The sequence below is a fragment of the Vulpes vulpes genome, chromosome 6, assembly GCF_048418805.1.
Source record: "Vulpes vulpes isolate BD-2025 chromosome 6, VulVul3, whole genome shotgun sequence".
NCBI classification, from domain to species: domain Eukaryota; kingdom Metazoa; phylum Chordata; class Mammalia; order Carnivora; family Canidae; genus Vulpes; species Vulpes vulpes.
In genome coordinates, this window is record NC_132785.1 from 60,118,844 (window position 1) to 60,144,955 (window position 26,112).

At 54.9% G+C, this 26,112-nt stretch overlaps 1 protein-coding gene across 15 annotated transcripts in view; it reads left to right on the forward strand.

Moving 5' to 3' along the window:
• The first annotated feature begins 8,057 nt into the window (after positions 1 to 8,057).
• ATP11A (ATPase phospholipid transporting 11A) overlaps positions 8,058 to 26,112 on the forward strand; it is a 130,038-nt gene continuing 111,983 nt past the window's right edge. For 8 of the 15 annotated variants that reach the window (XM_072761046.1, XM_072761041.1, XM_072761043.1 and 5 more), the window contains exon 1: positions 8,059 to 8,239. In XM_072761046.1, coding sequence (XP_072617147.1) covers positions 8,201 to 8,239 — 39 coding nt within the window. In that variant the 5' untranslated portion in view covers positions 8,059 to 8,200. Of the gene's footprint in view, positions 8,240 to 8,400; positions 8,461 to 26,112 lie in introns of those variants that run through there. The other 7 variants (XM_072761050.1, XM_072761051.1, XM_072761052.1 and 4 more) reach the window with 3 other exon arrangements.

Genomic DNA, 26,112 nt, shown 5'->3' on the forward strand with positions numbered 1-26,112 from the left:
AGTCCTACTTGTTTAAGATCGAATAGGAAAGCTGTAAGACTGGCCCAAGGCTCCCTGTGTCGTGAAGAGGAGCAGGAACTATTTCCCAGAGACTGGGTGGCAGAAAGTGGCGTGGGGTAAGTCGGCTTCAGGCAGCTTGCGCTGGAATGTGGTAAACACACAGGCTGGAATAATCGGAATCCAGAGCCTCTCTCCAAAATAAAGTATGGTGTGCACAGAGCACCTGCCACAGCAGCGGCATCATCTAGAGACACCCCCAACCCCCGTAAGGACTAGTAGCCAGTGGCAGAAGCCATCTGGTCCTGGGTCCCCTGGCACTATGCTGTGCCAACTCCTTCCATGCTTGGTGCTGTGGGGGTGGAAATAAGAACAGCTTCTCACCTGAGGGACCCTACAGTTTCGTTTGGGATCAGAATACATAAAGCAACACTGTCCACAGCCAGACAGAAGAGGATAAAATAAGAGCATTGTTTCGAGAGCTCGATGGGCATGAGCTGCAAAGGAAGGATTGTCACTACCCCCCTTTCACAGACAGGGCCCAGGCAGCTCCTGCAACCTTCCATGGCCTCAGAGCTGGCAAGCAGCAGATGGATTTAAATCCAGCACACTGGGAAAGCCACAGCTGTTTCATGGAGAAGTGCCCCGTGATGGCCAGCAGGACCGTTGTGGATGGTTGGTCTTGGTAGGAATCATTCTATGTGACAGGGTGAAGGAAAGCCATTGGAAGGACACAGGGCTCACAAGCCAGGAGGAAGCTTCAAGGCCGCACTCAGAAATGAGCTCAGGAAAGGGCCAGGGAGGCTGGATGCAGGGCCCTGGGGTAAGCCGCCCCCCGCAGGCCTAGAGTTGAATCCTGTCTGCAAACACTCGCTTTGCCTTTGGGTTGCTTGTTCCAAGAGAAAAGTCACAAAGATGGTGGAATACGGCCCACCGGCTGCCCTGGGGGCAGAGAGAGCCAAGGCTGCCCCCATTTCCTGTGGTCGGAGATCCCACAGTGCTCAGTGTACTGTGCCTCCCCCTCCCCCGGCACTGGAGGAAACGGGGTAGGGAGCACCCTTGCTCCTGACAGGTGCTGAGAACTGAACTCTGTTCCAGATCACGCACAGTGGGATGCCCCAAGGGGAGGCAGGCCTGGAAGGAAGCAGGCAGCCGAGCCCCACACTGGCCACGTGCCCTACAGTGGGGTCTGCAGGGAGGCCTCCGGGCTGAGCCTCCAGGCCAGGGAGGTGGAGCCGGGCAGGAGACACTGGGAGACCCGTCTGTCTCCGAAGGCCTTTCTTCCAGCTCACAGGTGCACCGTTAACTACTGTCGGGCACTGCCGACAGTGATTCGCTCCGATGAAAGAATTCACAACAGCCAGTGGCTCACGACCAGGTCACTGTGATGCTGCCCGGAAGCTATGGGAGAAGACACAGCAAGGCTCCTGCGGTGGCCAGACACTTTATCTCAAACTCAGGTGCCAAACCCACACAATCTTACCCCTCAGTGTCCAGGGGTCAGGGGTCTGTCCAGTTAGCAGAGTCTGCCACTTAGGTCTCCTGCGCCTGCAGTCAGGGCGCCACTGGGGCGGGCTCTCCGAGGAGGCTCAGGCTGCCTCTGCACTCGCCAGGTACTGCTGGATTCTGGTCCCTGCGGCTGAGGGCCTGAGTTCCTTGTTTGCTGCACCTGCCCGCTGGGGACTGCTGTCAGGTGCAGGGGCCACCTGCTGTCTCCCCTACCCCCAGCATGGCTGTCTGCCCCTTCGAGGTCAACAGGAGCATCCCTGCAGCTTCAAATCTGTTAACTTCTGCCTTTCATCCAGTCCCACCCAGGAAAGTCTCCTTTCGACTCACTTCAAGTCAACTGCTTAGAGACCCCGATTACAGCTGCAAAATTCCCTTGCCATTGCAATATGACGTAACAATCAGGGAGAGAGAGCCCAGTATATTGGAGGTGTCCCTGGACTCTGCCACTTGCCGGCAATCCCACAGAAAGGAGCAAATGCCAGAGGTGGGAGCAACCCCTGCCCTGAGAATGGGATGCTTGCCCCCAGGGGAAGAGGAGGGTCTGGGGTATGTTGGGGGGGGGGGTGAATGTCAGTAACAGGAGAAAAAGTGCTGCATATGTGGGGTCTGCCACCTTGTGAGAGCTGGGGGAAAATTAGAGGGAGAAGTTAGGGTCAGTCAATAGAAAGCAATGTGATCAAATTAATATTTAATTGTTAATATAGCAACCATAAGTTGGGTGAAAGGATCAAATTCTTTATTGTAAAATTCACAAAAGTAAAATTACTCCATAAGTATAACAGATAATAAGGTTTAAAAATAGACCCAAGGCAGCCACTTAAGACTCAGTTGGACCCAAAAGCCACAGTGCCATTAGTGTTCCGTTTATCTGCCATTAGAAAGTTTTGACGGTATTGATCATCGTGCAGCAGACATCAGGACAAGCAGAGGGAACCCCCCACCCAAATGCTCATCTGGTGAGCTGAGTGAGGCTCAGGCCATCCTTTCCCCTCACTGGTGTGCCCAAGCAAAGGCACTGTGTGTGGACATCTGGGAGGAGAGGGTGGAAGGGGGGCGAGGGGAGAAGGAGGAGGGAAGAGGAGGGAGGAAGAGGGAGGGAAAACAGGCTTGTGAGCTGGGGCATCTGCTCGCGGGTGATCCAGCAGCACTGAGGGTTCTGGGCTGTGTTCCATGCACACAGGTGTCCTCACAGCTGCACCTGGCTCTTGTCTGTCCCCACATAGTTTCCAAATCCTCAAGATAAACACAAGAAGTTAATGTTTTTCTTTTTCCATTCCTATTTTACCTGAAATTCTGAGCAATGGAAATCAGAGCCCACAATGGTAAGCAGGCAGCTTGTTCGGCATCCCCACAGAGGGAAGAGCAGGTGCCAAATCTGTCGCTGAGATGGTTAGAGGTAGGGCATGGGGTGACGTTCCATGGAGACTAACGTGGCACCTGGCAGGTAAAGTCAGCCTCAGGCCTCCCTCCACCCGTCTGGGGAATGCTGTCCACCACGCTCATGATCCCTTATTGTCTGGAGCCTGTACCTCCTTTCTTGGTTGGTTTCTTTATTTTGGTGGAATATATTCTCTGATAACTTCCTGGGAATGGTGTGTCGAAAGTGAATGTTTAAAACTATTTTTTTTGTCTGACGTAATACGTGATGGATTGTTTGGCTGAGTATATAGTCACAGGGAGAAACACTTGTCTTCAAGATTGTTGGGGACACCTGGGTGGCGCAGTCAGTTGAGCGTCCAACTCTTGGTTTCGGTTCATGTCATGATCTCACAGATGGTGGGATTAAGCCCCGTGTCCAACGGGGCCGTGGAGGCATGCAGCAATGTGTGCTCACACATGAGATTGTGTCAATACACAGAATATTGATCCGACAGGGATGTCATCACAGGTGGGGACAGGCAGCGGGGGAGGGGGGTGTTCATAGCAGTGGAAAAGAGGTGAATGTTTGGTCTTCTCTAGGAAGGAATCAATTGATGGTGTCCAAAATTAGAGATGATACATTATAAGCACATTATTTAGAAATATGGAAGCAACAAAGAAGGGGAAAACCAGGGGTTGTAGTGGATTCCCTCTGCAGGAGAGGATTTGAAGCTGAGGTGTCTGGTTAATCTTGTAGGGCCAGGTAGTTTTGCTAGATTTTAAAGCCATGCAAATGCATGTCATTGTTTAAAATGAAAATACATTTTTTTTCATACAAACGGAGTTTTATTGTAACACAGAAAGCAAGCTTTTGATGTACCTTTCAGGTGACACACAGGAAAACCAACCATTCTGCCTTTCCTCTTCCGTTCCCCATTGAATGTTTCTGACCTGCCCATACTTTTCCCACAGAGGACTTTAGGCTCGAGCAGGGTCCGCTTGGGAGCTGCTGGTGGAGATTTGAGGACTGTACCCTAGAACTCCGAACCCTGATGCACGCTTGACCTTGTTAGGATGTGCTGGTCTGTTCAGGGCAGGAGCTCTTCGCCGGATATCAGTCCCAAGACGCACATGCCTGGGCTTCTCCCTCACAGGACTGCAGCAAGGACCACCACGGTGGACACTGAGGAGGCCCCGCCAGGCCGAGGGATGGAGGAGAGGCCATCGATGGAGCAGCATGGGGTCGTCATGGTGGGAGAGGGGCAGGGCCGGGCTCCCGCTAGCAGGGCAGTGAGGACCTCAGAGGGAATGGCGTGGGTGCTGTGGGGTCTCCTGCACAGCGTGTGGCAAGCCGGAACGGATGGAGATCACGCATCCCTTGCAGGGGACCAGGCTGGGGGGAAGATGATCACTTGCCGAGAGCCCCTAGGACGGGTCCAATGACACAAATTATGACATTGAGCGACATCTTCTCTGCCCCTAGATGCTGACCTGAGTGCTTGATTGCACCCCTAGGCTGGGGAACCCCCTGGGCATCACACTGGCATATCTTTTATTTGCCAAAGTAATAGCGGTCCCATCATCACTGTTGGCTGAGGGAGGATGCCCAGGGAGTGGAGGGCTGGAGAATGAACATCTTCTTGGCATCCCAAGCTCCTTGGCATCCATGTGCTCTGTCCCACCCCACCCCCACGATCGACTCTTCCTCTTTCTGCCTTTGCGTGTGGACTCCTCTAGGCACCTCAGGTGCGTGGAATCACACCCCGTTTGTCCTTCCATGTTTAGCTTATTTTACTTAGTATGATGTGTTCAAAACTATGCAATTTATGTATATATTTTTTGGTTCTGATTAAAATTAGATCACCTGCAGTTAAAACTGATAAAATATTCCTACGGATGGTGATAGGTAAATGATACTTCAATCTTCCTATTTATGGAAAGGGAGGACAGAAAGCACTTGCCTCCTTTTCTAAAACGTGCCCACAAATAGAACGGACGATGAAGTGCTATCATGTGATGTCAAAGTGCCTCGCTGAAGGGAGGTGCAAATGGCTTTGAATAATACTCCGTTCCTAATTATTGTCCAACTCCTATTTCAAACACTGATTTTACTTAGGTTGTTGGAGAGGAGCAGTCTTTCAAAGCTTCTATTCAACTAAATGAGAATAACACATTTCTTTCATGACTTTATTGGTAATTTGAAGCACCACAGAATTTTTTTTTTCTGAAATAAGCTGGAATTAAAATAATTGATCTCTAGGATCCCTGGGTGGCTCAGCGGTTTAGCGCCTGCCTTTGGCCTAGGGCTCGATCCTGGAGTCCCGGGATCAAATCCTGCGTCGGGCTCCCGGCATGGAGACTGCTTCTGTTTCTGCCTCTCTCTCTCTCTCTATGTCTATCATGAATAAATAAAATCTTTTTTAAAAAATTGATCTCTTCAGAAAAAAAAAAACAAGGAGAGGCAAAGTAGAAAATAAACAAGGAAAGAGAAAATCATTCTTAGCACATTTTCCTTTTACATATTTTCTAGCTGAAAAATTACTAGGAGGAGGTGGGGGTCTGAGGAGCAAAGTGTGGTGAGCAGGTGCAGTGTTGGACAAGCAAGCCCTCGGCACGGCAGCCCACCACGTGGGTAGAGTGAAGCCTTGGCACCCATGCCCCGAGCAGCTGCCCTGCTGGGGAGGGAAGGACCCGGATGCACCTGCCAGAGCATCCAGGACTCACCCTGGACCTGCGTCTGAACATCTAAAGGAAGAAACTCTAAGAAAAAGGCTCAAAGTGACAGAGGAGGCACCAGGTCAAGGCCAAGCAATCAGAAACATGTGGTCTCTGGGGACCACTCTGTGATGAGAAACTGTATGGAGAGACAGAGATCAGCCTGCTCCCACTTCTCATCCCTCAAGCGGAGACACCAGACATGTGACTGAAACCTCTGAACCTTCCAGGCCCCCTCGAGTCCCTTAAAGAATGCAGGTGCAGGAACAGTCCTAGTCAACACCAGGCGGAGCAGGGGAGCCATTCCACCAAACCAAAGAGTCCCGAGAAAGAAACGTTGTTTAAACTCTCAAGTTTGCAGTGGTTATACAGAAATAAATAAGGGATTCACAGGGTGAGTTGGATTTTAATAGAGTCCTAATTGATTTGCTTCTGCAAGTTTTAAAGAGGCTGACAGGATTGGTGAATGGCCAATGGTGTCATCAAGCATTCAAGCCTCTTCCCATCTTCTCACGCCGCCATCCCCACTGCAAGGACGTCCCTCCAGCCACACCCCATCACAGACACAAGAAGGCTGCAGGTACCGGACGTCGCATCCAGACACATACCTAGCGGGAAACAAGGAGGCCTTCTTTATGTGCTTTTTTAAGAGTGAAAAAGGGTTTTGTCCCCCATAGCGGGATTCACTGGCTTAGACTTGTTTTAAAGCAGTCATGGGAAAGAGTGCCTTACTAGAACAAGAGTTCACCCCTCGCCACGCAGAGGGCTGGCCCCTGGACCACGATGAGTTTCTGCCGGTGAGGACAGAGGGCTGGTGTCTGCTACAATGTGAAACTAACATCCACAGTTGGCTGAAACAGACCCTCCTAAGAGACAGGCAGCCTTTGCCCCGCAGCGCTGCCTGACCTCCGCTCGTGCCCATACCCTCTAAATGTCGCAGTTTGTAAAATTGAAGGCGAGTGAAAATCTGGCTCTAGCCATCAGGGTCTGGCAGGAAGCAGGGGTCTTCTCGGGAGATTTGGGAGATAGTCTGACAAAGGGACATGGCTCTGGGACCCATCCAGGGGTGCTGTTGCCTGAGGGACAGCAGGAGCAGGAGGCCATGGAGGCCTGGGGTGGTGGTGGTGGTGGCGGCGGCGGCACCTGGCCCAAGTTGACACAGTGGAAGGTCTGTAAGCACTGTCTGCGGAGGGCCACAGGCCCTGTAGGCCCCAGCCCTGGAAGGGGTGGTGAGGCGGGGAGGCCAGGCTGGAGGGAAGGACACGCCCAGGCTCTCCAGGTCTGCAGCCTACAGCAGGCTGCTCCGTTGGCGGAGGCCCCCTGAGGATGACCTGGGCAAAGAGATCTGGACGGAATGGGGACATCAACACGTTGGCTGACCAGAAACTGGAGTGCTTTCCTGGAGGGAGGCGCTTCCTCCTAAGCCACACTCATTTCTGGTTGTCCGCCTCTGGTCCAGAGGGGGGCCGCAGCCAGCTGGGAGGACCTTCGCACCTTTGCGTCCTTCCCAGGGCACGGCCTGGGCTGCTCACATCTCACAGGTGGTGACAGGGGAAGCCGGGAGGCAAGTCGGAGCAAGTAGCTGAGTCAGCACCAGGCTGCCCGCGTTGCTGAGAGCACGGCTTCTCCCTCGGGAACACGCGTCCCCGGAGTGCGGTGGCGGTGTCAGTGCTACGGAGCAGGCGGCCGGCCCAGGCTCGCAGCGCCGCGCGGTGCCCCGGGACTGGCTGCAGGGGCCGCCCCGGGCAGGCGGGAGGGGGCTGCGGCGGCCCGGCCGGGAGGGGGCGCCACGCCGGCAGCCGGCTGCTGTCACAGGCCGCGGGCGGCTCCAGCCCGGCCCCCACTGGTGCTGCCGGGAGGGGCAGGGCGAGGGAGGCGCGGGGGTCGGCTCGCGGGCCCCGCTCACCTGCAGCCCGCGCGGGAAACGCTGCGCCGACCCGGCAGCCCCGAGGCAAGGCGCCGCCCCTCCGCGGCGCAGCAGGGCCCCCGCGACCCCGCGCCCCGCGCCCGCCCTCGGGCCTTCCCGACGGAGGCAGGAGGTTCCCCGAGCGCGGGCCGAGGCTTCCGCAGGGCGGGCTCCGTGCGCGCGTGCGGGCGGGGGCGGGGCGGGGCCTCGGGGCGGGGGCGGGGCCGCGGGGGCGGGGCCGCGGGCGGGGCCGCGGGGCGCATGCTCGCTCGCGCTCGTGACGTGCGCGCCGGGGCCGGACGGCGGGAGGCGGAGGCGGAGGCGGAGGCGGAGGCGGAGGCAGGGCCCGGGCGGGGGGCGGGGGGCGGGCCGGGGCCGGGGCCGGGGCCGGGGCCCGGTGGGGGAGGAGCCGGGGAGAGGAGGAGCCGGGCTCGCAGGAGCGCAGAGGAGCGGCGGGCCGAGCGGCGGAGCAGAGCGCGCGCCTGCCCGCTCCCAGCCGGCTCCCAGCCCGCAGCCCGCAGCCCGCAGCCCGCGCCGCCACCCGGGCCGGGCCGGGCATGAGCGCCGAGGGGCCGCGGCCTCCCCCTGCACCGCGCGGCGCTCCCAGGCCGTGACCGGGCCGGGGCCGGGGCCGGGGCCGGGGCCCGGCCCATGGGCGCGCGGAGCCGGGCGCGGGGGCGCTGAGCGCGGGCGGGCGGGCGCGGCCGAGGAGCCATGGACTGCAGCCTGGCGCGGACGCTCGTGCGCAGATACGTGAGTACCGCCGCGCCGGGACCCCTGGGGCGCGCCCACCTGCCCCGCCGCTCCCGGGCGCCCGCGGGGCTGGGGACACGGTCCGGAGTGCGCGCGGCCCCGGGAGGTGCGGGCGGGCGGGGCGGGCGGGGCCCTGCTTCCGCGGGGGACGCGGCGACGTTGCTGCGCGGTCGCAGCGCCCCGGGGTCCAGGAGAGAACTTCGGCATCTCCTTCCCTGGAGGTGAGCAGCCAGCCCAGGGGCCGGGCGCTGTGGGCTTCCCCCGGAGTCCACACTCGCGGGCGGCCCCGGGGGGGTCAGAAGAGGCTGGCGGGGAAGGCGGGTCGTTTCGACCTCAGGCGGAGGGAACGGCGAGCGCTGCGGCCCTGGCGCCGGTGCGGAAGGGGGTGTGTGTGCAGAGGAGAAAGGAGCTGGGCGGCGGGTGGTGTTTCCTGCCGCTGCCTCCACAAAGGCTCCTTGTTCCCCGGAGGCCGACACCCGAGGCCGGGCACAGGTTTGGGGAGCAGCCGGCAGGGAGGATGGAGGCCGCGTTAGGGGAACTCGGGGCTTGGCCCCCAGAAGACTCCCCTGGGGCAGGCTCCCCTATCCCTGAGCCTCCCCGGCCAAGACCCCCTGGCCAGGGTGGGTGCTGCTCGTCCTCCTGGGGACGCGCCGGACCGCCGCGAGCCTGCTGCTGCCTGCTCCCTGGGGCCCGCCGGGGCGGGGAGAGCAGGTGGGGCGAGGCTTGGCCTAGGAAAGCTCCTGGGGTTCCCCCAAGCCCTGTTTCGATGAGAGGGTAAATGTCAGGCGAACGTTTGTTTCTCCAGCGAGATGGTCCTGGAGAGCCCGTCGCAGGGACCGGAGGTAGGCAGGTGTGTAGAAGCGCTTGGTCCCACGAGGACACTGCTCAGGGCTGTTGTCCAGGCCGCGTGGGCCCCTCGGCCATTTCATTTCCTGCCTGTTTCCCTAGAGGGAAACCGGGGAAAGGGTGGACCTAGTGTTTACTTAAAACATGCTCACAGTTTTCCAGTGAATTTCACTTCCTTTCAACTCTTGAGACTGTGGTAAGAAGAAGGGTTGCGTGGAGAAGGGGGCGTGCTGCCTGCCCCGAGGAGAGACGGAGAGACGGAGACGGAGAGCGAGTTGACGGGTCCTCTGACTCGGAGGCCACTGCCCGGTGGGCCTGACCTCCCTCCCGTCCCCCCAGGTGGGGGCAGACGCATGGCCTTCCCTCCAGGCCCTCAGCTGGATTGTGTCCTATCCACTTATATAAACCTCCTGTAGTTTAGTCAAAATTCCCTTTTGCTGTTACTATGCTTATGAAATGATAATTTCTCTCAAACCTAAGTGGTCACTCTTCCTTCAAGAACTTTCTGGCACGTGCATTATTTGGTAATGTCCCTGGAATGCAGCTTTGGGATACTGTTATTTCTATTTTTTCATTCCACATCTTTTTTTTTTTTTTTTTTTCAGTTTGATCATTTAGTTGTATCACTGTATTCACATACAAGGCCATTCATTTCTATGATATTAAACTCTTGTTAATGCTGTTGGACTAATTGGAGATTTTCCAGAAACAGAATCTGTCAGGATCAGTCATGATGTAGGACCAAATTATATTTTATTTTGCTAGAGGACGAGCCTTGCGATTAAATCCTCATATCCTTGTGGTTTTATTATGTGACTTATTTTGTAAGAATGAATAAGAGCTTATCCCCCGATCTCTTCCAGCCTTCCCATGGTCAGAATTTCTAGGAAAGACAACTTTTCAGCTCTTTCTGAGGTGTGAGAGTTGCCAAAAGGTAAAGAAGTCCTTGGAAAATGTTGCTGCAGATACTGTATTCTGGCAAATTCTGGAGAGGGAGAGGGAGAGCGAGAGCATGCACAGGCATGTGAAGGGGGGAAATCTGTCCTGGGTTGCGCTGTGTTCCAGAGCCCAAGTCAGTGGTATGTGGATGGGCATGAGCCACATAAGGGTGATTTGTGTTTTCAGATGGCACAGTGCTTGCCTACTATGAAATGGTTCATGGATCACGGGGTAGTTTGGCCTATTGAAACATTTTTGTATCTGGGATCCCTGGGTGGCGCAGCGGTTTGGCGCCTGCCTTTGGCCCAGGGCGCAATCCTGGAGACCCGGGATCGAATCCCACGTCGGGCTCCCGGGGCATGGAGCCTGCTTCTCCCTCTGCCTGTGTCTCTGCCCCTCTCTCTCTCTCTGTGACTATCATAAATAAATAAAAAATTAAAAAAAAAAAAAAGAAACATTTTGTATCTAACAAAGTTGGTGGAGGGTTGGTGTTATTTTCTCCTTCGATATGTGAGGTTCTGGAAGAAACCTGTGTACCTTCATGGGTCACCGCAGATGCCCAGGCGCCTGCCCACCTGCAAAGCTGTGTAACCGTGGGTGGTCTCCGCCTCAGTCATCCGCTCTGAGAGGAGTCGAGGTGCTTGTCTCCCGCAGTTGTTGAGAGGATCGCATGAGTGATATGGGCCTGGAGCTGGGAACGGTGCCTGGTGCTCAGGAAACATTCAGGACGTTTATCACCGCTAGCTGTTGACGTAATTCAGTCCCCCGGTGGGGCGGCCGGGGGAGAGCCAGTACGCAGCCCCGGCAATTGAGCCCCAGCCCTGGCTCCCAGGCAGCAGGCCACGCACACAGGCCACGGGCCACAGTGTGCTCGTGGGTAAGCATCCCAGGGCAGGATAAGCTCACCGGCAGGGCGCTTCCTCTCCTTCCTTCCCCTGTCTCTCATGTGGGAGGCTCGCCCTGGCCACCCCATCGCCCAGCAGCTTAGTCTGCTGCGCCTGTGATTTGTGTCCGGCCGCTCATCTGGGGCGTCCTTCCCCAGGTCTGCGCGTGGCAGTTCCATCTCCGTTTGTTTCCCACAGTTTGCTTCCTGGGATGTTTCTTCATTTTAAGAGGGTGAACTTCTGGAAACTGGAGGTTTTCCTTGCTGAGAATAGACACTGTTTCTAGAAAGTGAGGGAAAAGCAAATATGTTTGGTCCCTGGAGAACATTATACACACTGTGTTTGAGTGCTTTCCACCTACGCAGAACTCCCCCCAACCCCAGGCCTGTGTGCGCCCGCGTGTCTGCGTCCACCTGAATAGTGGCCCGTCCTAAAGGGCACACGTGCTTTCCGGTCACGTGCGGGTCTCTATGTAACAACGTAAAATGCTGTAGGATTTGGCCTTGCCCGTCCCAGTCCAGTGCTAGACAGCTGTGACCGCCACGGCCTGTGGAGACTTGGGACAGGTGAGCCTGATCGAGGGTGTGCTGTGCGGCGGGGCTGCGGGCCCTTGTCTTGAGGTGTGCGCCCGGGCCTGCCAGCCCTGCTCCTGGCTGCGCGGCTGCTGTGTCTCTGATCTGCTTGGTCTCTAATTTAACCTTTATTGTCTCAAATCCCATAGAACCTCCGCTGCACGTGAGGGATGAGTGATGCTGAGAGGCCTTGATTCTATGCCGCAGGGTAAATTTAATAACAGTGGGGAAAAGGAGTTTACATTACGGGTTTTGCTACAGTCAGTTAAACGTCTAGGGATGAGAACATTGTCTGGGTTTACAGTTGCTGAAAACTGTGTTGAATCCACTGATAAACATACCTCATGGCTCAACGACACGGGAAGTCCTGTATTTACAGATCTAAATACAAATTGTTCCTTAGTGCTTGGACCATATGTTCCAACAGAAACAGGACTGATAAAAAGACAGTTGGATCCCTAAGTCCCAGACTTATAAATGCTTTTCTAACCAAGTTAAGTGTAGGCAAAAATGCTATTTATTTGCAACGAAAATCAGTGGAAGGCAATTCGTACAGCATTAGAGATTCAGCAGGATTGAGGGAGGATTGTGTGTGCGTTCACTGGGAGGCTGGCACCTCAGAGACACAAAGTCGTAGATCCCGGAGGTCAGAAGTCGGACCCTGCCTCCATCTCTGCGCGCCCTGGGCACACTGGCTCACATCCCCGACTTCTCACTGGAGCCTGAAGTGGTGGGGGTACCTCCCTGTGCAGAGCCCTAGGTGATGGGGGTACCTCCCTGTGTGGAGCTTGCATATCCTGCTGGGAATGTGGACCTCTCACGACAGCTTACAACCCTGGGCTTCTCAGCCCTTCAGACCCTCCCCTTCACAAGGAGTGTTGAGACCTTGCCTGTGCTTCGTGAAGGGAAGGCAGTCACCAGACAGGATGCCCCCTCTTCCAGGCAGCCCTCCAGCCCTGCCTGGTTTGCTCTTGTCTCCTTTCTCCTGGATCATCTGTGTCCCTCACTGTCCCTGTGGCAGTGGCCAGGACTTCAGATCACTCATTCTTAAACTGCAGACTTCCTGCGTCCATATGCCCTTCCTGCCTCCGCTTCTCCATTTCTATCACTGCTGAACTTTGGTATTGAACTGACGTGTCCTGCCATCCTCCTGTAGCCTCCTCGCTTTCCAGTGGGCTCATCACCATCCCTATCACCTTGGAGGCCTTTGGTGTCCTTCAGACCCTCCCAGCACACACTGCTGGGAACCCTGTGTGCTCACTTAACCCTCTCCGAGCCATGCACACCCAAGCCCTGTCCTGGGGGCACTAACTGTTTGGCGGGGGAGAGCAGAGAGTGAAGCACAGGAGTGGATGTGAGGGCAGAGCTGGGGTCAGGAGCTGTGTCCCAGGCAGAGATGGCTGCTGTGTCGCCTGCTGCTGGCCCTTCTCAGGTCAGCCCAAGGCTCCATGCCAACGCACCCTCTCCTCTGAGCACACCCCCGCCCGGGGGACCCACACACACTCTGTCTGTGTCCATTGGCCCTGCATCTCTCCCTGCATCTCGGCTGCCCCAGTGCATGCCTGGACCAGGTCCTGGGCACGGTTGTCCCTCTGGAAACGTCTGCCGGTGATTCATCCTTTGATCAGGGCAGCTGATAGGTGTGTGGTGGAGGTCGGGCCCGGATGCTCCAGAAGGAAGCCTCACGGTGCTTTCAAGGATCTTGACTGATTCATGACAGACTCTTGAAACACGTTTTGCATTACTTCAAACTTTTGGACTCTCTTTCCTTGATACATTCACAGCATCGTAAAAAGGTGGCAGTGGGCAGGCATCCAGCCACCCCCTCTCTCAGTAAGCACTACGGCAGGGGATGTTGGGTCCCTGGGGCCACAGCTCATGGTTCCCACACCCCTGATGGTTGGCCCATCTGGCTTGGTGGCTTCCACATGAAGCATCTTCCTGGGCCACGGCCCAGCACTCCCCATGGATGGTGGCGGCCCTGTGGTTGCTGGCTCCCGGGGTTGGCGTCCCTTCTTGTCTCTGTGGGCTGGACCATGGGCCTGGGAGGAGGGACCTGCCACAGTGCCCTCTCCAGGAGCTGGACGGAGGTGGGCTCCTATCTGTTCCCTGGTGGGACCCAACTCCCTTCAAACAGTGTGCAGAACTTTTTGCATAAATAGTTTTTGTTTTCTGGGAAAAATAATTGGGTTTCTTGATTTTTGTTAGATTTTTGAAGGAGTGTGTGCTCTAGTTAAGGTTGAGAACCCTTGTCTGAGGACACAGGAAGTTAGTCCACTCAAAGGCTTCAAAGGTGTTTGAATTTTTTGCCAATATTTAAATGTGTGTGAATGTACATAAATATCCCACATTTCCAGTGATGGTGTGGTCTGGCAGTGCCCACCGGATCGCTTCCCCGACCACAACCGCAGAGTGAGTGACCCCTCACTGGGGACTGCACATTGTCCTGTAACCACAGGAGCGAGCTGGCTCTTCTGGTTTGACCGGATCCTTGGCCTCTCTAGAGCTCCTGCTGTTCCTCGGGTTGCAAGGCCAGGCCTCGAGGGCGTTGTGCAGCTGTCCCTGGGCCTCCTGCCCCACTCACAGCCCCAGGCCTGGTGGCCCCTGGTTCACACCTGGAGGGAGGTCCCTACAGGATGCCCGATTGTAGCACCCAGGCTGGCCTGCCAGGCGGAGGAGGTTCAGCACGGAGGTGGACAGTCAGCAGGGATTTTGGTTTCCTCCATCAGCTTTTACCCGTGTCACCTGGGCTGGGGCCAGACCCAAGCGTATGGCCCTGTGGGGGCGTTGTCAAGACTGGCCTCTCCAGACGGCCCTTGAAGTGCAGTGGGAAGGCGCTCGTTTCCTGTGAAGGGACAGGAAGGTATCTCTGGCTCAGAAAGGTACTGCACATAAGATCGTGTCCCTGGATTTGGAAGACGAGACAGGAACTTCAAGAGAAGGTTTGTTACTTGTGAAGAAGAGTCTTTGGCCAAAAACCAGTAAATGATGCATTCCTTGGGAATGAGGAGAAGGTGCAGCTGGGAGAGCTGGCATCTCTGCCCTTAACCTGGGTGTCTTCCCCTGTCCCCGGAAGGGGATAGTGAGCAGGCCTGCTGAGAGACAGACGGAGCGCAGGGGGTGGGGGCAGGGGGGAGGAGACAGAGACAGAGAGGGGGCAGAGAGAGACAGAGGGACAGAGAGAGAGAGGCAGGATGGTGGGAGGGTGTCGTCCCTGCAGCAGTTGGGACGTCTTGCTGCCCCTTGAATAGGAACAGTCCCTACAGCTCTGGTGTGCTCTGTCCATCTGCAGGATCCCGTGGCCATGGTCTGCATCCTGTGAAGGGTTGGGCCCATTCCTGCCATGTCCTGGGATGATGGTGAGGACCATCCCTCCGTGCTCACACTTCACTGGGGGATGGTTTCATCAAAATGCCTTGACCTCTTTTATTCTGTTGGTAAATTTGCCCCCAAGTGCACCTGCTTGGACCTGCTTTCCCATCCTGCAGATAAGACTTTGGGAAGACGGCCGGGCGAGCAGCTGAGTGCCCCAGGGCTGTGCCCTTTGCAGGAGGATGTGGGGGCAGAAGTCTGTGCAGTAGAGTGAACTCGAGAGCAAGTGTGTTCAGGTGCCTTGAGGTGTACTGTCTGGGGAAGCTGCTTTGACTCCTCCCTGGTTCTTCCTCCTGTTGTTCCAGGGCCTTGCACTTCCATGTTCAAGAAGCACAGAAACTGAATTTTGTGGGTGATGAGTGTTGACATAGGTCTGTGCTCATTTTTAGCATTATGGAGAATTAGTACCTGGGTGATATTTTGGTCGTGTTTGGTGTGTTATAGGAGAGCCCTGCTCAATTTGACTCAGAGATGAGAAGTTCTGGAATACCAGAAAGTGTACCAGGTGTGCCTGGCGCTGGGAAGCAGTGAGAATTATGGAGCCAAGGAAGGAGGGGCCCAGGTGGCATCTGGTGTGAAGCCAGGTGGTTGGCAGTTCACGTTTGCCCTGGAGGGTACATGTTTTCCCACCCCAGGGAGATGGAGCAGAACCAGCCCATCTCATCCCTGACATGCCCTGTGCAGCCCCCGCATCAGGCTCAGGCTGAAGGCCCCTTCTCCTTACAATGGCACGTGCTTTTGGAGCCTGTCCTGTTTCAGCACCCTTCCTGAGCTGCTCCTGTGAAATGAGGGTCAGTGGGGGGGCTGGTGACATAGCTCCTGGTTATGAGGCTGGTAATAAGGAGCACTGTGTGCCTGAGAAGATGCAAGAACATGCCTCCCTTTGTACTGAGGGCTCCGAATCTTCATGTACATGTGTGTTTGGCCAAGGGCCATGAAGGATCCTGTGCCCTTCCAGGCTGTTCCTCATTGGCGCTCTTACCTGGGACCTTGCTCACCCTCCCAGGTCAGCATGGGTAAGTGGAGAGGGAGCAAGTGGGCCACGGGTGTGGGCAGACCTTGGGCATGGGCCCCGGGTGCGGCTGCAGGGCTTCCACCAAGAGCCCGGTGCTGTGTGTGGATTTGGTGCCATTAAGTTTTTCAGTGGACTTCTTCGTCTTCTTTTCCTGTGTCTTATTAGGTAAGGTTAGCAGCCAGCAAGTTTCTGGAATGATAGTCCTGTTGACACACAGGCTTGATTATTAGGGAAATAGATGCTAAGTGTGTGGCACGGGAGGATTCGTTTGCATGAAGTGTTGATGTACTGTTTAGTCTCAGGTGTTGGTTTTAAGTGCTTGCATCGAGGACACAAAGGGAAACGGGTACCGCATGAATGTCTCAAGCAGCTCAGGCCGTGGTAACAAAAGAGCCCAGGCCGGGTGGTCTAGACAACGACAGTCTGAGATCAAGGAGCCGGCTTTGGGCTTCTGGTGAGGGCCTTGTCCTGGCCATCACGCAGCCGCCTTCTCACGGTGTCCCCTGCTATGTCCTTATGTGGCCTGTGCTCACTTGCTCAGGGGGAGGGGTGGAGAGAGAGAGAACACAGGTGACCCGTCTCCAGATATGCTTGTGCTGGTGGGTAGGGCCTGGTGCACAAGTTTGGGAGAGACACTGTCTGGTCCATGGTGGTACATGATGAAAGCTGGTGCTGTCAAGGTTGTAAATGTTCAAACAAACGGGAATGTCAGAGGACTTTGAAGAAGCACACTGAGTTTGCTTACTGTTCTACCAAGAATATAGGAATGAGTGTTCCACAAAATGTGCAAAGATAAAATAAATATTTAGTAGGAATGGGTTATTTCTTTAAAATTGTGGGACACATTTCGGTGACTGGGCTGTTAGTAGATATGATTTCCATCATTGGTTCCATCTGAAATGGTGGGTATTTATGTTTTTCTTTCTGCTGCGGCTGCAGAAGGCTGGCAGGAGAGTGGCAGTTTGTATTAAGACAAGGCTCCGAGGTATTGTTTCGGGTTTGTATCATAATCCAAATACACAGCATCTGGCTTGTGGACCCAACAGATGTCCCGGTATTCAGCACATAACTGGATTGGATGAGTCTGCTCTGGCTGGCATGTTGTGATCTGGTGCCTCCGGTCAGTGGAGTGGCATGTTGGGGACTTCCCTTTGGGTGGCCTCTGGACAGTGGGACGCTGCACCTTCAGCGGTTTTGCAAAGTGAGCATGAGAAATTGAGCTTGTTCTCCTGGTTGGCATAGCAGGCACGTGTGATCATGCCTGCAGCCGCCAACAGGGACGGAACCCAGCTGTGCCAGGTCAGCGTGCGGATACACACACCTGTGGCCTCGCAGGCTCTGTAGATGGGCCCAGTTCCCGATCCCACTGCTGTCTCATTCTGCGCTAGGTACTTCACAGTCCCTGCCTGGTCATCCCTCATCCCCTGTTTGCCTACATGGGTTCAATCATGAGGCAAAAATGTTCAAGCATCATTTATCTTTGGATCGGGAGTGAGGGTGTGTGCCTCTGATGATTTTTGCGAGCGCTCCGGAGGCTTTTCCCTTGGCTTTGCCGACAGTGGGGCTGAGCGGTCCCGGAGTTAGAGAGAAGTGGTTTGTACAAGCCTGTGACACTGTGGAAAGCGGGGCCCAGAGGACTTCTCCACCAACAGCTGAGCCATTCTGTGCAGTGAGGATTCAGAAGCTCTCAGGTTCATATTCTGGGAAACGAATGTGTGGTCTGTGAGGGGGCCAAGGCCCTGCTGTGTACATGCTCCCAGCTTGGGCGGTCTGAGTGCCCTCCTTCCTCCTGGATGGGCCTGCTGGCTGCCTGAGCAGGAGGTGGCCGCCTAACGTGGGTTACATAATCTTCCTCCTTCAGAGAAAAGAGGATTTTCTCCAGCCTATTTTCAGCAGAGGATTAGGGACAGTGAAGTTCTGCCATTAGGATGTCATCTTGATTTTTGTGTGATTTTTCAAGATCTCAGAAATTTGCCCACTAAAATCCACGTTTTAAAACTGTGGAATTAATTTAAGATTATTACATGGAATAAAATTATGGCATGGTCACTGGTATGGAGACATGTGACTTGAGGGTGAGTCAGAGCTAGGTTTGCAAAATGCCTGACAGCTGTACGCGTATGGGGTGACTTCACTGACCCTTTTCTCTAGAAATGTGTGGTAGTAGTTTTGATTCAGAAAAACATAGATGAGCCATGAAAAGATGGGAGAACCTTGTGGTGCACACACGTCTCTTTCCCTAGTAATGTCCAATTTTGGTGCCAGCCCGGGGTGGCATGCGTGTGACGAAGGCTGCGGTGTGCTGGTTGTGTCCCTGTCTCATCCTTGTTCCTGCTGTTCCCCCCCCCCCCCCATCCCCTGCTCACTCACTTTTTCTCTGACGTCAAGCGGGAGAAAGACAGGTGAGCTTGCAGCATTGGATGATACACGGGGGGAGTTGGGGTGGGCAACCCATTAAAGTTCTTATGAAGAAAAGTTTGTGGTGCACTTAGCCCATCTGAGGTGCTCAACAATGTGTTTATCAGTATGGTGGAGAGCCAGGTGTGCAGACCTTTGGCTGTCCTGGAGACTGTGTTTTCGTGGCGGGTGGTGGACACTGCATAAGCACGTGGCCAGCGGGGTGATAGGAGGGCTGTAGAGGCAAGTGAGCCACTGGCGGGAGGATGGGGATGGGACGGCCATCCCAAGTGGGTGCCTGGAGCCCTGGGCTGCCAAGGCAGATGGAGGCCAGCCAATATCTTTAGGAGGAGCACCTGCCATCGCTCAGGTCTCATTGCCTGAAATATGTAATACATTATGTGTGCTCCATTTGATGAAGTTTTACATCTTTTAAAACATAATGTGGCTACATGAGGAACATGTTAAGTGGTAAATGGATGATTTTTAACATTGTAAAGATGTATTGATCTATTGAGTGAATACACAATAGGTTGGCTTATGGGCAGTTTTTTTCATTGTGGTAAAACATATGTAGCATGAAATTGACCATTTTCACCCCTTTTGGGTGTGTAATTCCAGGGCATTCAGCACATTCACACTGCACGCCACTGTCTCCACCGTCCCCCTCCAGAACCTTCTTATCCTGAACAGAGACTGAATGATGGGCAATTTCACTAGTTGGTCTTATGTGTGATACTATCTTGCTATCTTGAAAACACATTTTTCTAATTGATGAAAAGACCTCCATGGAGTCACGAAGAGCCTTCTCGAAAGTTAAGGGCTAATTAACTTTTAGTGTAAGATGGCTGCATGTAGGAGGTTGTGGGTTTTTTTGCATAACGTGCAAGGGTAACGTTCTTTCTTTTTTTTCTTTTTTAAAGATTTTACCTATTTATTCTTGAGAGACAGATACACACACACACACAGAGAGAGAGAGAGAGAGAGAGGCAGAGACACAGGCAGAGGGAGGAGCAGGCTCCATGCAGGGAGCCAGACACGGGACTCAATCCCGGGTCTCCCGGATTACGCCCCGGGCCAAAGGTAGGTGCTAAACCACTGAGCCACCCGGGCTGCCCCAAGGGTAACTTTCGGTAGAAGTTGAGACCCTGCCCGAGAGCGGCCCATGGAGGTCTGGAGGCTCTGGCCGCACCACCCCAGGAATGGCCCTTCTGGAGACGGGAGTTCCTAAGCTCAAGCCCCACGGTGGTGTGCTCATCGCATGCCACTCATCACACACACCAGGGGAACCATGTGGAGCCACACGGCTGCTTCCTACGAGTACTTGTGGGAGGTGGGGATCGAAGGATTGCATGGACATTTCCCTTCAGAAGCTCCATTCTGCTCACTGGTTCGAATACGTTGTCCACTTTCACTTAATCTATGACATCATGTTCCTTTGCTACCTAACAAATTATTAAGAAGTAGATGAGTTAACTCTAAAAGTGCATCTTCTCTACGGTGGTTGATTCTGCACAAAGCAGTGTCCTGTTATTTCTACCAAAAGTGATAGATTTTTTTGTTCTTAAATTGGAATAATTCTTTGATTTCATAAATGGCTCTCTTGCTCTTTAGAGAACAGCATGATTCCAAAAGCAGCAGATCCTTCTTTTCATACCTGGTTTAACAAGAAACTTAGCTGTAAAACTGAGTAATTATACCTGATTTGTCTCATTAAAATCCACGCTGTGTGGTGAGTTGGCCAGGTGCCCTATTTGGTAGGTGATCTTCAGAGTTGACAGAAGAGTGAGAAGTAAACATAAAGAGAGAATTCATGACTTTTCCTTTGTACGCTCCCACCTCAGTTCATTAAAAATTGGGTTGGGGAGTCCCTGGGTGGCTCAGCAGTTTAGTGCCTGCCTTCGTCCCTGGGTGTGGTCCTGGAGTCCCAGGATCGAGTCCCACGTCAGGCTCCCTGCATGGAGCCTGCTTCTCCCTCTGCCTGTGTCTCTGCCTCTCTCTCTCTGTGTCTCTCATGAGTAAATAAATAAAATCTTTTTTAAAAAATTGTGTTGACTTTTTTTATCAGTTTGCTGCCCTTTCATCTTCACAGATAAAATCTGGAGGAGGGCATCTTGTGCTCCTTCCCCACGTGTGGCCTGTGCACCTAAGGACTGGCTCGTGGCACAGAGCTGGCCTGTTCCTACCCTGCCATGGACAGGCTGTGCACCTGGTCTCTTTCTCCCCTTCTGCCTGTGTGGTGAGTTCATCCAGGCCAGGGTTCCTGGGTTCCGTGGGAATCCAGGATGCTGAGTATCTGATTGCACCAGGCTCCAGAGCAGGTCCTTAGAGAGATCCAGGGTACCAGTCCTTAGGTGCCCCTGGAGGCTCTGCACAGGTGCTCCTGTCACCAGGGTGTCCACACTGTACCCCGGGGCCCTGCCCTCCCATCCCTGGGGGGGGTCTGCATTGGAGTGAAACTGGGATATGCCTGGGGCTGGCCCGTGTGTTCTTGCTCAGTGCCGGTATGTTTGTCATGTGGGCCAAGGGCTGAAATATGCCAGTGACAGTTTGGCCAGTTTTCGGGACTGTGTCTTTGTGGGCATGTAGGATGTGACTTGGAAATTAAGTCTCTAGTCTCCTGGGCCCCTCTGGAAAGGCCGCTTCTCAAAAATATTTTGAATTGTATCTAAGAGGCCGCGAGGTGGCCTCTGACCCTGTAAACTCTGGAAGTCAGTGCACTGTAAGCAGGTGTGCCTCATGGCTGCAGTCTTCTTCAGGTCCTGCGTCCGGTGGGGGCATGTGGCCTCCCTGGGCCTGTGGCTCCATGGGTGGGAGCGCCAGATGTTAAATGTTCAGTAGCAGGCGAGTTGAAGACAGGTTGCTCACAGGTGGCAGCTCGACAAGTGGGGAGGAAGACCAGTGTTCCATCATTCGGCAAATACGGAACAGAACAAAACCTGTGTTATGAACTGTGATGGGATGAATCACAGACCTGCTCTCCCTGCTGCCTCTGTGGCTCCCTGGAAGGGACAAGGATGCATTTCCTCCTGCCACTCTGGTGCCTGTCTTCCTGGTAGTGATTCCAGCTTCGCAGTGGTGGGTGCAGGGGCTGGGGCTGGGTAAGGGCAGCCGGGGGGGGGGGGGCACGTAGGCAGGTGTGCTGGGGTCAGAGGCCACTTGTGTAGGGGAAATTGGGAGGGGCCTCAGCATAGTTTGCATTTGGGGGAAGGAGAAGGGACCCGACAGGTGACCAGTCCCTGTGTGCCAGCCACATGGACCTGTGAGCACAGACTCAGGCAGCATAGGATAACAGGGGTTCCTGCCTGGTGCCCTTTCCCTCCCAGAGCCTGGGCCCTGCTCCTGGCACTGGCTGCCGCAGGTCGTGGGAGGCCAGGAGGGGGTGACCTGGCGACCCCAGCCCCCTTTATCCTGCTGCAGGTGCGGCTTGCTCCAGGCACCAGGCGGGAGGGCAGGTTTATGGCAGCCTCATTCCTTTTCCAATTGTGTCGTAAAGTAGTAGTCACTGTAAAAGTGGTTTAAAAAGTGACTTAGGTAGGGAGAAAGTGTCCTGAGTTATATGTTCAAAATGTCAGAGGGCAGGATGCTGAGTTAGGTGAAATTTCAGCCCTGCCCATGAGACAAAGGACAGACAAGGAAAAACCTTCCTGAACCTGCTGCATGCCGCATCCAGGTCCTGCTCCTGGGTGTATAGGTTTTGCTTTCGGTTTTGAAGTCCTGGCTTTTCTGAATTCCAGACTCTTGAGTTTGTAGAGAATGGTGTCTGCAGGCAGGAAGTGGGAAGGCAGGGTGCCCATAGGCATGAGGGTGGATTGAACCTCTGGGTCGATGGGGGTGTAGAGGGAGGCAGCCAGCATCCCTCCCACCCTGCCCACTTTCTTAGTGTCCCTGGAGCCACCCCGCCCATGGAGCAGCGGTGAATGAAGAAGATGGAGGGGACCGTCCAGCCCCGAGGTTCCTCGCCCCAGCCCGGGGTGGGGGCTGCGTGCATGGCTGCGTCCCAAGATGCTGGTGCCATGAGATGCAAGACCTGCTGGGGAGTTGAAGAACCCAAATGGGAGCTGTCACGAGCCTCTTGTCCACATTTGTTTCTAAGTCTCTCCCCATTCTTCTTCCTACCCTTAAAGCTACCCTGTCTGTGAGCATACTGCATCTCCTTTCTGCTTCCCATAAAACCTGGCCAGTAGCTCCTCGCGAGCACACAGGGTGGCATCCCCCCAGCTAAACAGCAACCTAATTAAGTCTCCCCTGTTCCCCCCTCAGATGGATGAACTGCTCCATCCCTGGTTGGGCCTACCTGGGGATGGGCGTGAGGGCTGGCTTCCTGCAGCCCCCCTGGGCCTACATGGTGTCCTTTACACCCTCATGGGAAGAGTGTGGCAGAATGTGTAACCCCAGGTCCCACACCGGTGGGGGGCGGCTGGCCTGTCTCCAGGGCAGGTTCCTTTCCCCTCTTGCATCACCACCACATAAACCTTAATTAGGAGGATTAAGTGCACATCACGATTTGGCCAATCACGAGCATGGCGTGGAGCAAGCAATATCCAGGCACAGGCCCGGAGCAGCAGCCCTTTCCTTATCGAGGGAAATGCCCTAGCTGTCGACTGCTGGTCACACACTCTGTCTTTCTCCTGCAGCCCCGTGTCATGGGCTGGCCCAATGTTCCAGCTGAGGCTGACTACCTATTTTTGATGTGCTGCCCCGTGGCTGGAGAGGAATCAGGCCAAGAACCGGACAGCACCCACTCTGCCTTTTCTTGTGCCCTCTGGGCAGAGTGGCAGGCGTTTGTCACGGAGGCCTGTGTGGGGGCTTGGGGTAGAGTGCACACCCACTGGGGTGGCGTCTTCACTGCCCACACGTGGGTGGTTTTCTCCTGCTGCCCTGGGTTGGGCATCTGGGCATTAGGATGAGACGTGCAGTTAATGTGAGCAGAGGCTTGAACGGTGAAAGCACGGCCTGTTGTGTTTCGGTGAGCTTACAGCAGCTACGGGTCTGTCCATGTTTGTGTTCTGCTTTGCGTGTAACAGTCCACGGAGCTATGTGAACTTTTGTGAAATGAAGTCTTTTTTTTTTTTTAAGATTTTATTTATTTATTCATGACAGACACACACAGAGAGAGAGAGAGAGGCAGAGTCACAGGCAGAGGGAGAAGCAGGCTCCATACAGGGAGCCCGATGTGGGACTCGATCTCGGGGCTCCAGGATCACACCCCGGGCTGAAGGTGGCGTTAAACCGATGAGCCACTGGGGCTGCCCGAAATGAAGTCTTTTAAAGTTGTTATGGGGAACCCCGGGTGGCGCAGCGGTTTGGCGCCTGCCTTTGGCCCAGGGCGCGATCCTGGAGACCCGGGATCGAATGCGTCGGGCTCCCGGTGCATGGAGCCTGCTTCTCCCTCTGCCTGTGTCTCTGCCTCTCTCTCTATCTCTCTGTGACTATCATAAATAAATAAAAATTAAAAAAAATAATAAAGTTGTCATGGTTTCTGTGGGTACGGGAATTCATAGTCTTGAACGTAGTTAAGCAAAAAGGAATTCCTCACCCCCAACCAGCAGATGTGTGGGATTCCCAGGATGTGTTTGTGTCTCTTTGGGAAGAGGATCGCCATGGGCTTACATCTCGTTTGGTGCCCTGGTTTCTCGGGTTCCAGCCGTCTCAGGCAGGATGGAAAGTTCCTTCCTTGTTGACCCTGGGGCAAGATCACTTTCTGGCCATTTAATCTTTTGCTGACAATGAACTGTTGATAAGGATGGAGCGAAAGCAGATAGCACCTAGCAGCGTAGGTGTCCTGTTGGGAGGAGGGAAGCCAGGAATGCAGGTGGACAGGCCATGGGGGCTGGTACAGAAGGAGGGAGGCGGCAGGTGTGTGTGGGCTCATCCCCTCCCTCCCCTGTGCCTCTGTCCTCGGCTCTTCGGCTTCCAGGCCTCCCTCTCTCTTCTTCCCTCAGAGGCCTGCTTTCCCCCAAGCATCTTCTGGGTTCGGGGTACTGCAGGACCCATGGCGCCCAACGGGGAATGTTTCCACCCCAACTGGAGAATGTTCCTGTGGCACTGGTCCTGTGTAATAGACATGGTGGTGGCAGCCCTGTGGAGGGACACCCGGTCCCCACCTCACCCGCTCCCTAGCCGTAAGCTGCTTGGGGCGTGGGAGACACAGTGAGAAAGGAGCAGAGGTGGGGGCCTGGTCTGGCTGGGGCCGGTGGCTCTTCCAGCCTCATGTGCTCTGCTGCTTCTTGGATACGACGCGTGTTCTGTGCTATGCAGTGTGATGGACACACAGAATGTGCAGGGGAGGTGCTTCTGCCCACAGGATGGTGGCCAGCCCCCACAGCCGTTTGTCCCAGAGTTTCCAATGGATCAGGGAGATAGTCGTGCTATTTTTTTATGGTGGTAAAACATACCTAACATAAAAGTTACCATCTTGGCCATTTTATGGGATGAGAACCAGTGGGCACATTCCTGTTGTCCTGCAGCCATCACCAGTGTCTGTCCCTAGGACTCGTCATCTTGCAGAGCTGTCCCCATGCAGCACCAGGGCCCCAGCCCTGGGTGACTGCCGCTTGTTTTCAGTCTCTCTGACTTTGGTCTGAATGCCTGCTGTAAGTGGGATCATGTGGGGCTTACCCTTTGGTGACTGACATTTTATGTCGCATACACGGCCCTCATGGCACATGGTGCACTAGTGCGTGTCAGGACTCCCCCCCACCCCCTTCAAGCCGAGGACTTGCAGGTTGCAGGTTTTGGCTGGTGCCCTCGAGCAGCCCCAGGGTGCGGGGGCAGAACGTGTCGGCACCCCTCCTGCGGGTCTGTGACAGGGTGAAGCTGGTGAAGCTGGACCCCCACATTTTCGACTTTGTAGAGGGTGCTGGCCCGGCTCCCCTTGGACCTGGGCCATAGCACTGACCGTCTGTTCTTTCCACACTCTGTGAAAACCTCCATTTCTCCGGGAATTTGGTACAGAGCAGCCTTTCTGCAGATGCAGCGTGAGGCCGCGTCCCTTCAGCACGAGTAGCTGCTTGGCAGGCATTCACTTGCCTGTGGTGGGTTTTCTGCTGCTGCTGTGAGTATCCCTTAGGGACTTGGGGTTGAGACTCTGAGGTCCATTCTGGGCCTCTCGGGCTGCATGGGATGTGAAAGCACCTCTCCTTAGAAAGACGGTTCTTTCCCCTCATCCACAGTAAAACAGTCTGGGCGGGAGGAAGAGCTAGATACGCTTTGCTCCCTGCAGCCTCAGGGCAGGAAGAGTCCTGAGGGGAGGTCCACAAGCTGTTTCTTTGCATGTTGAGTATTAGGGAGACTGTGCAGACACTGGGGGCCAACTTTGGCAGATTTCCCTGTGACCATTTCTGATTTCTGTTCATCTGCCTCACTTTCTGGCCTCCTGTAGATGCCCAGAGCTGCCCAGTATCCCTGCGGTAAACTGCCTACCAGAGCAAGGCTGTTCCGTGACTTGGCTGCCCCCCTGCACCTGGCTGCTTCCTGCACCTGGCTGCTGCCCTGCCCCCAGCTGTTCCCTGGGCCTGGCTGCTCTCCTGCACCTGGCTGCTCTCCTGCACCTGGCTACTCTCTTGCACCTGGCTGCTCTCCTGCACCTGACTGTTCCCCTGGGCCTGGCAGTCCTGTAAGCAGCAGACACTTTTGTGGCCTCAGTACCCACTGGCCCCAGATATTGCCAAATCTCAAACCTTAGGTTACCTTGTGACCCAGCCCTTCTTGGTGGATTCTTTGTCACTCTGGGGCCCTGAAGTTTATCCTGTTTTCAGTCTGCCACAGTTCAGTGAGACTCAGGCTGCTCTGATGCTGCTGATCCTGGGGCCTGACACCTCCTCTGAAGTCACTTCTGCCTGCCTG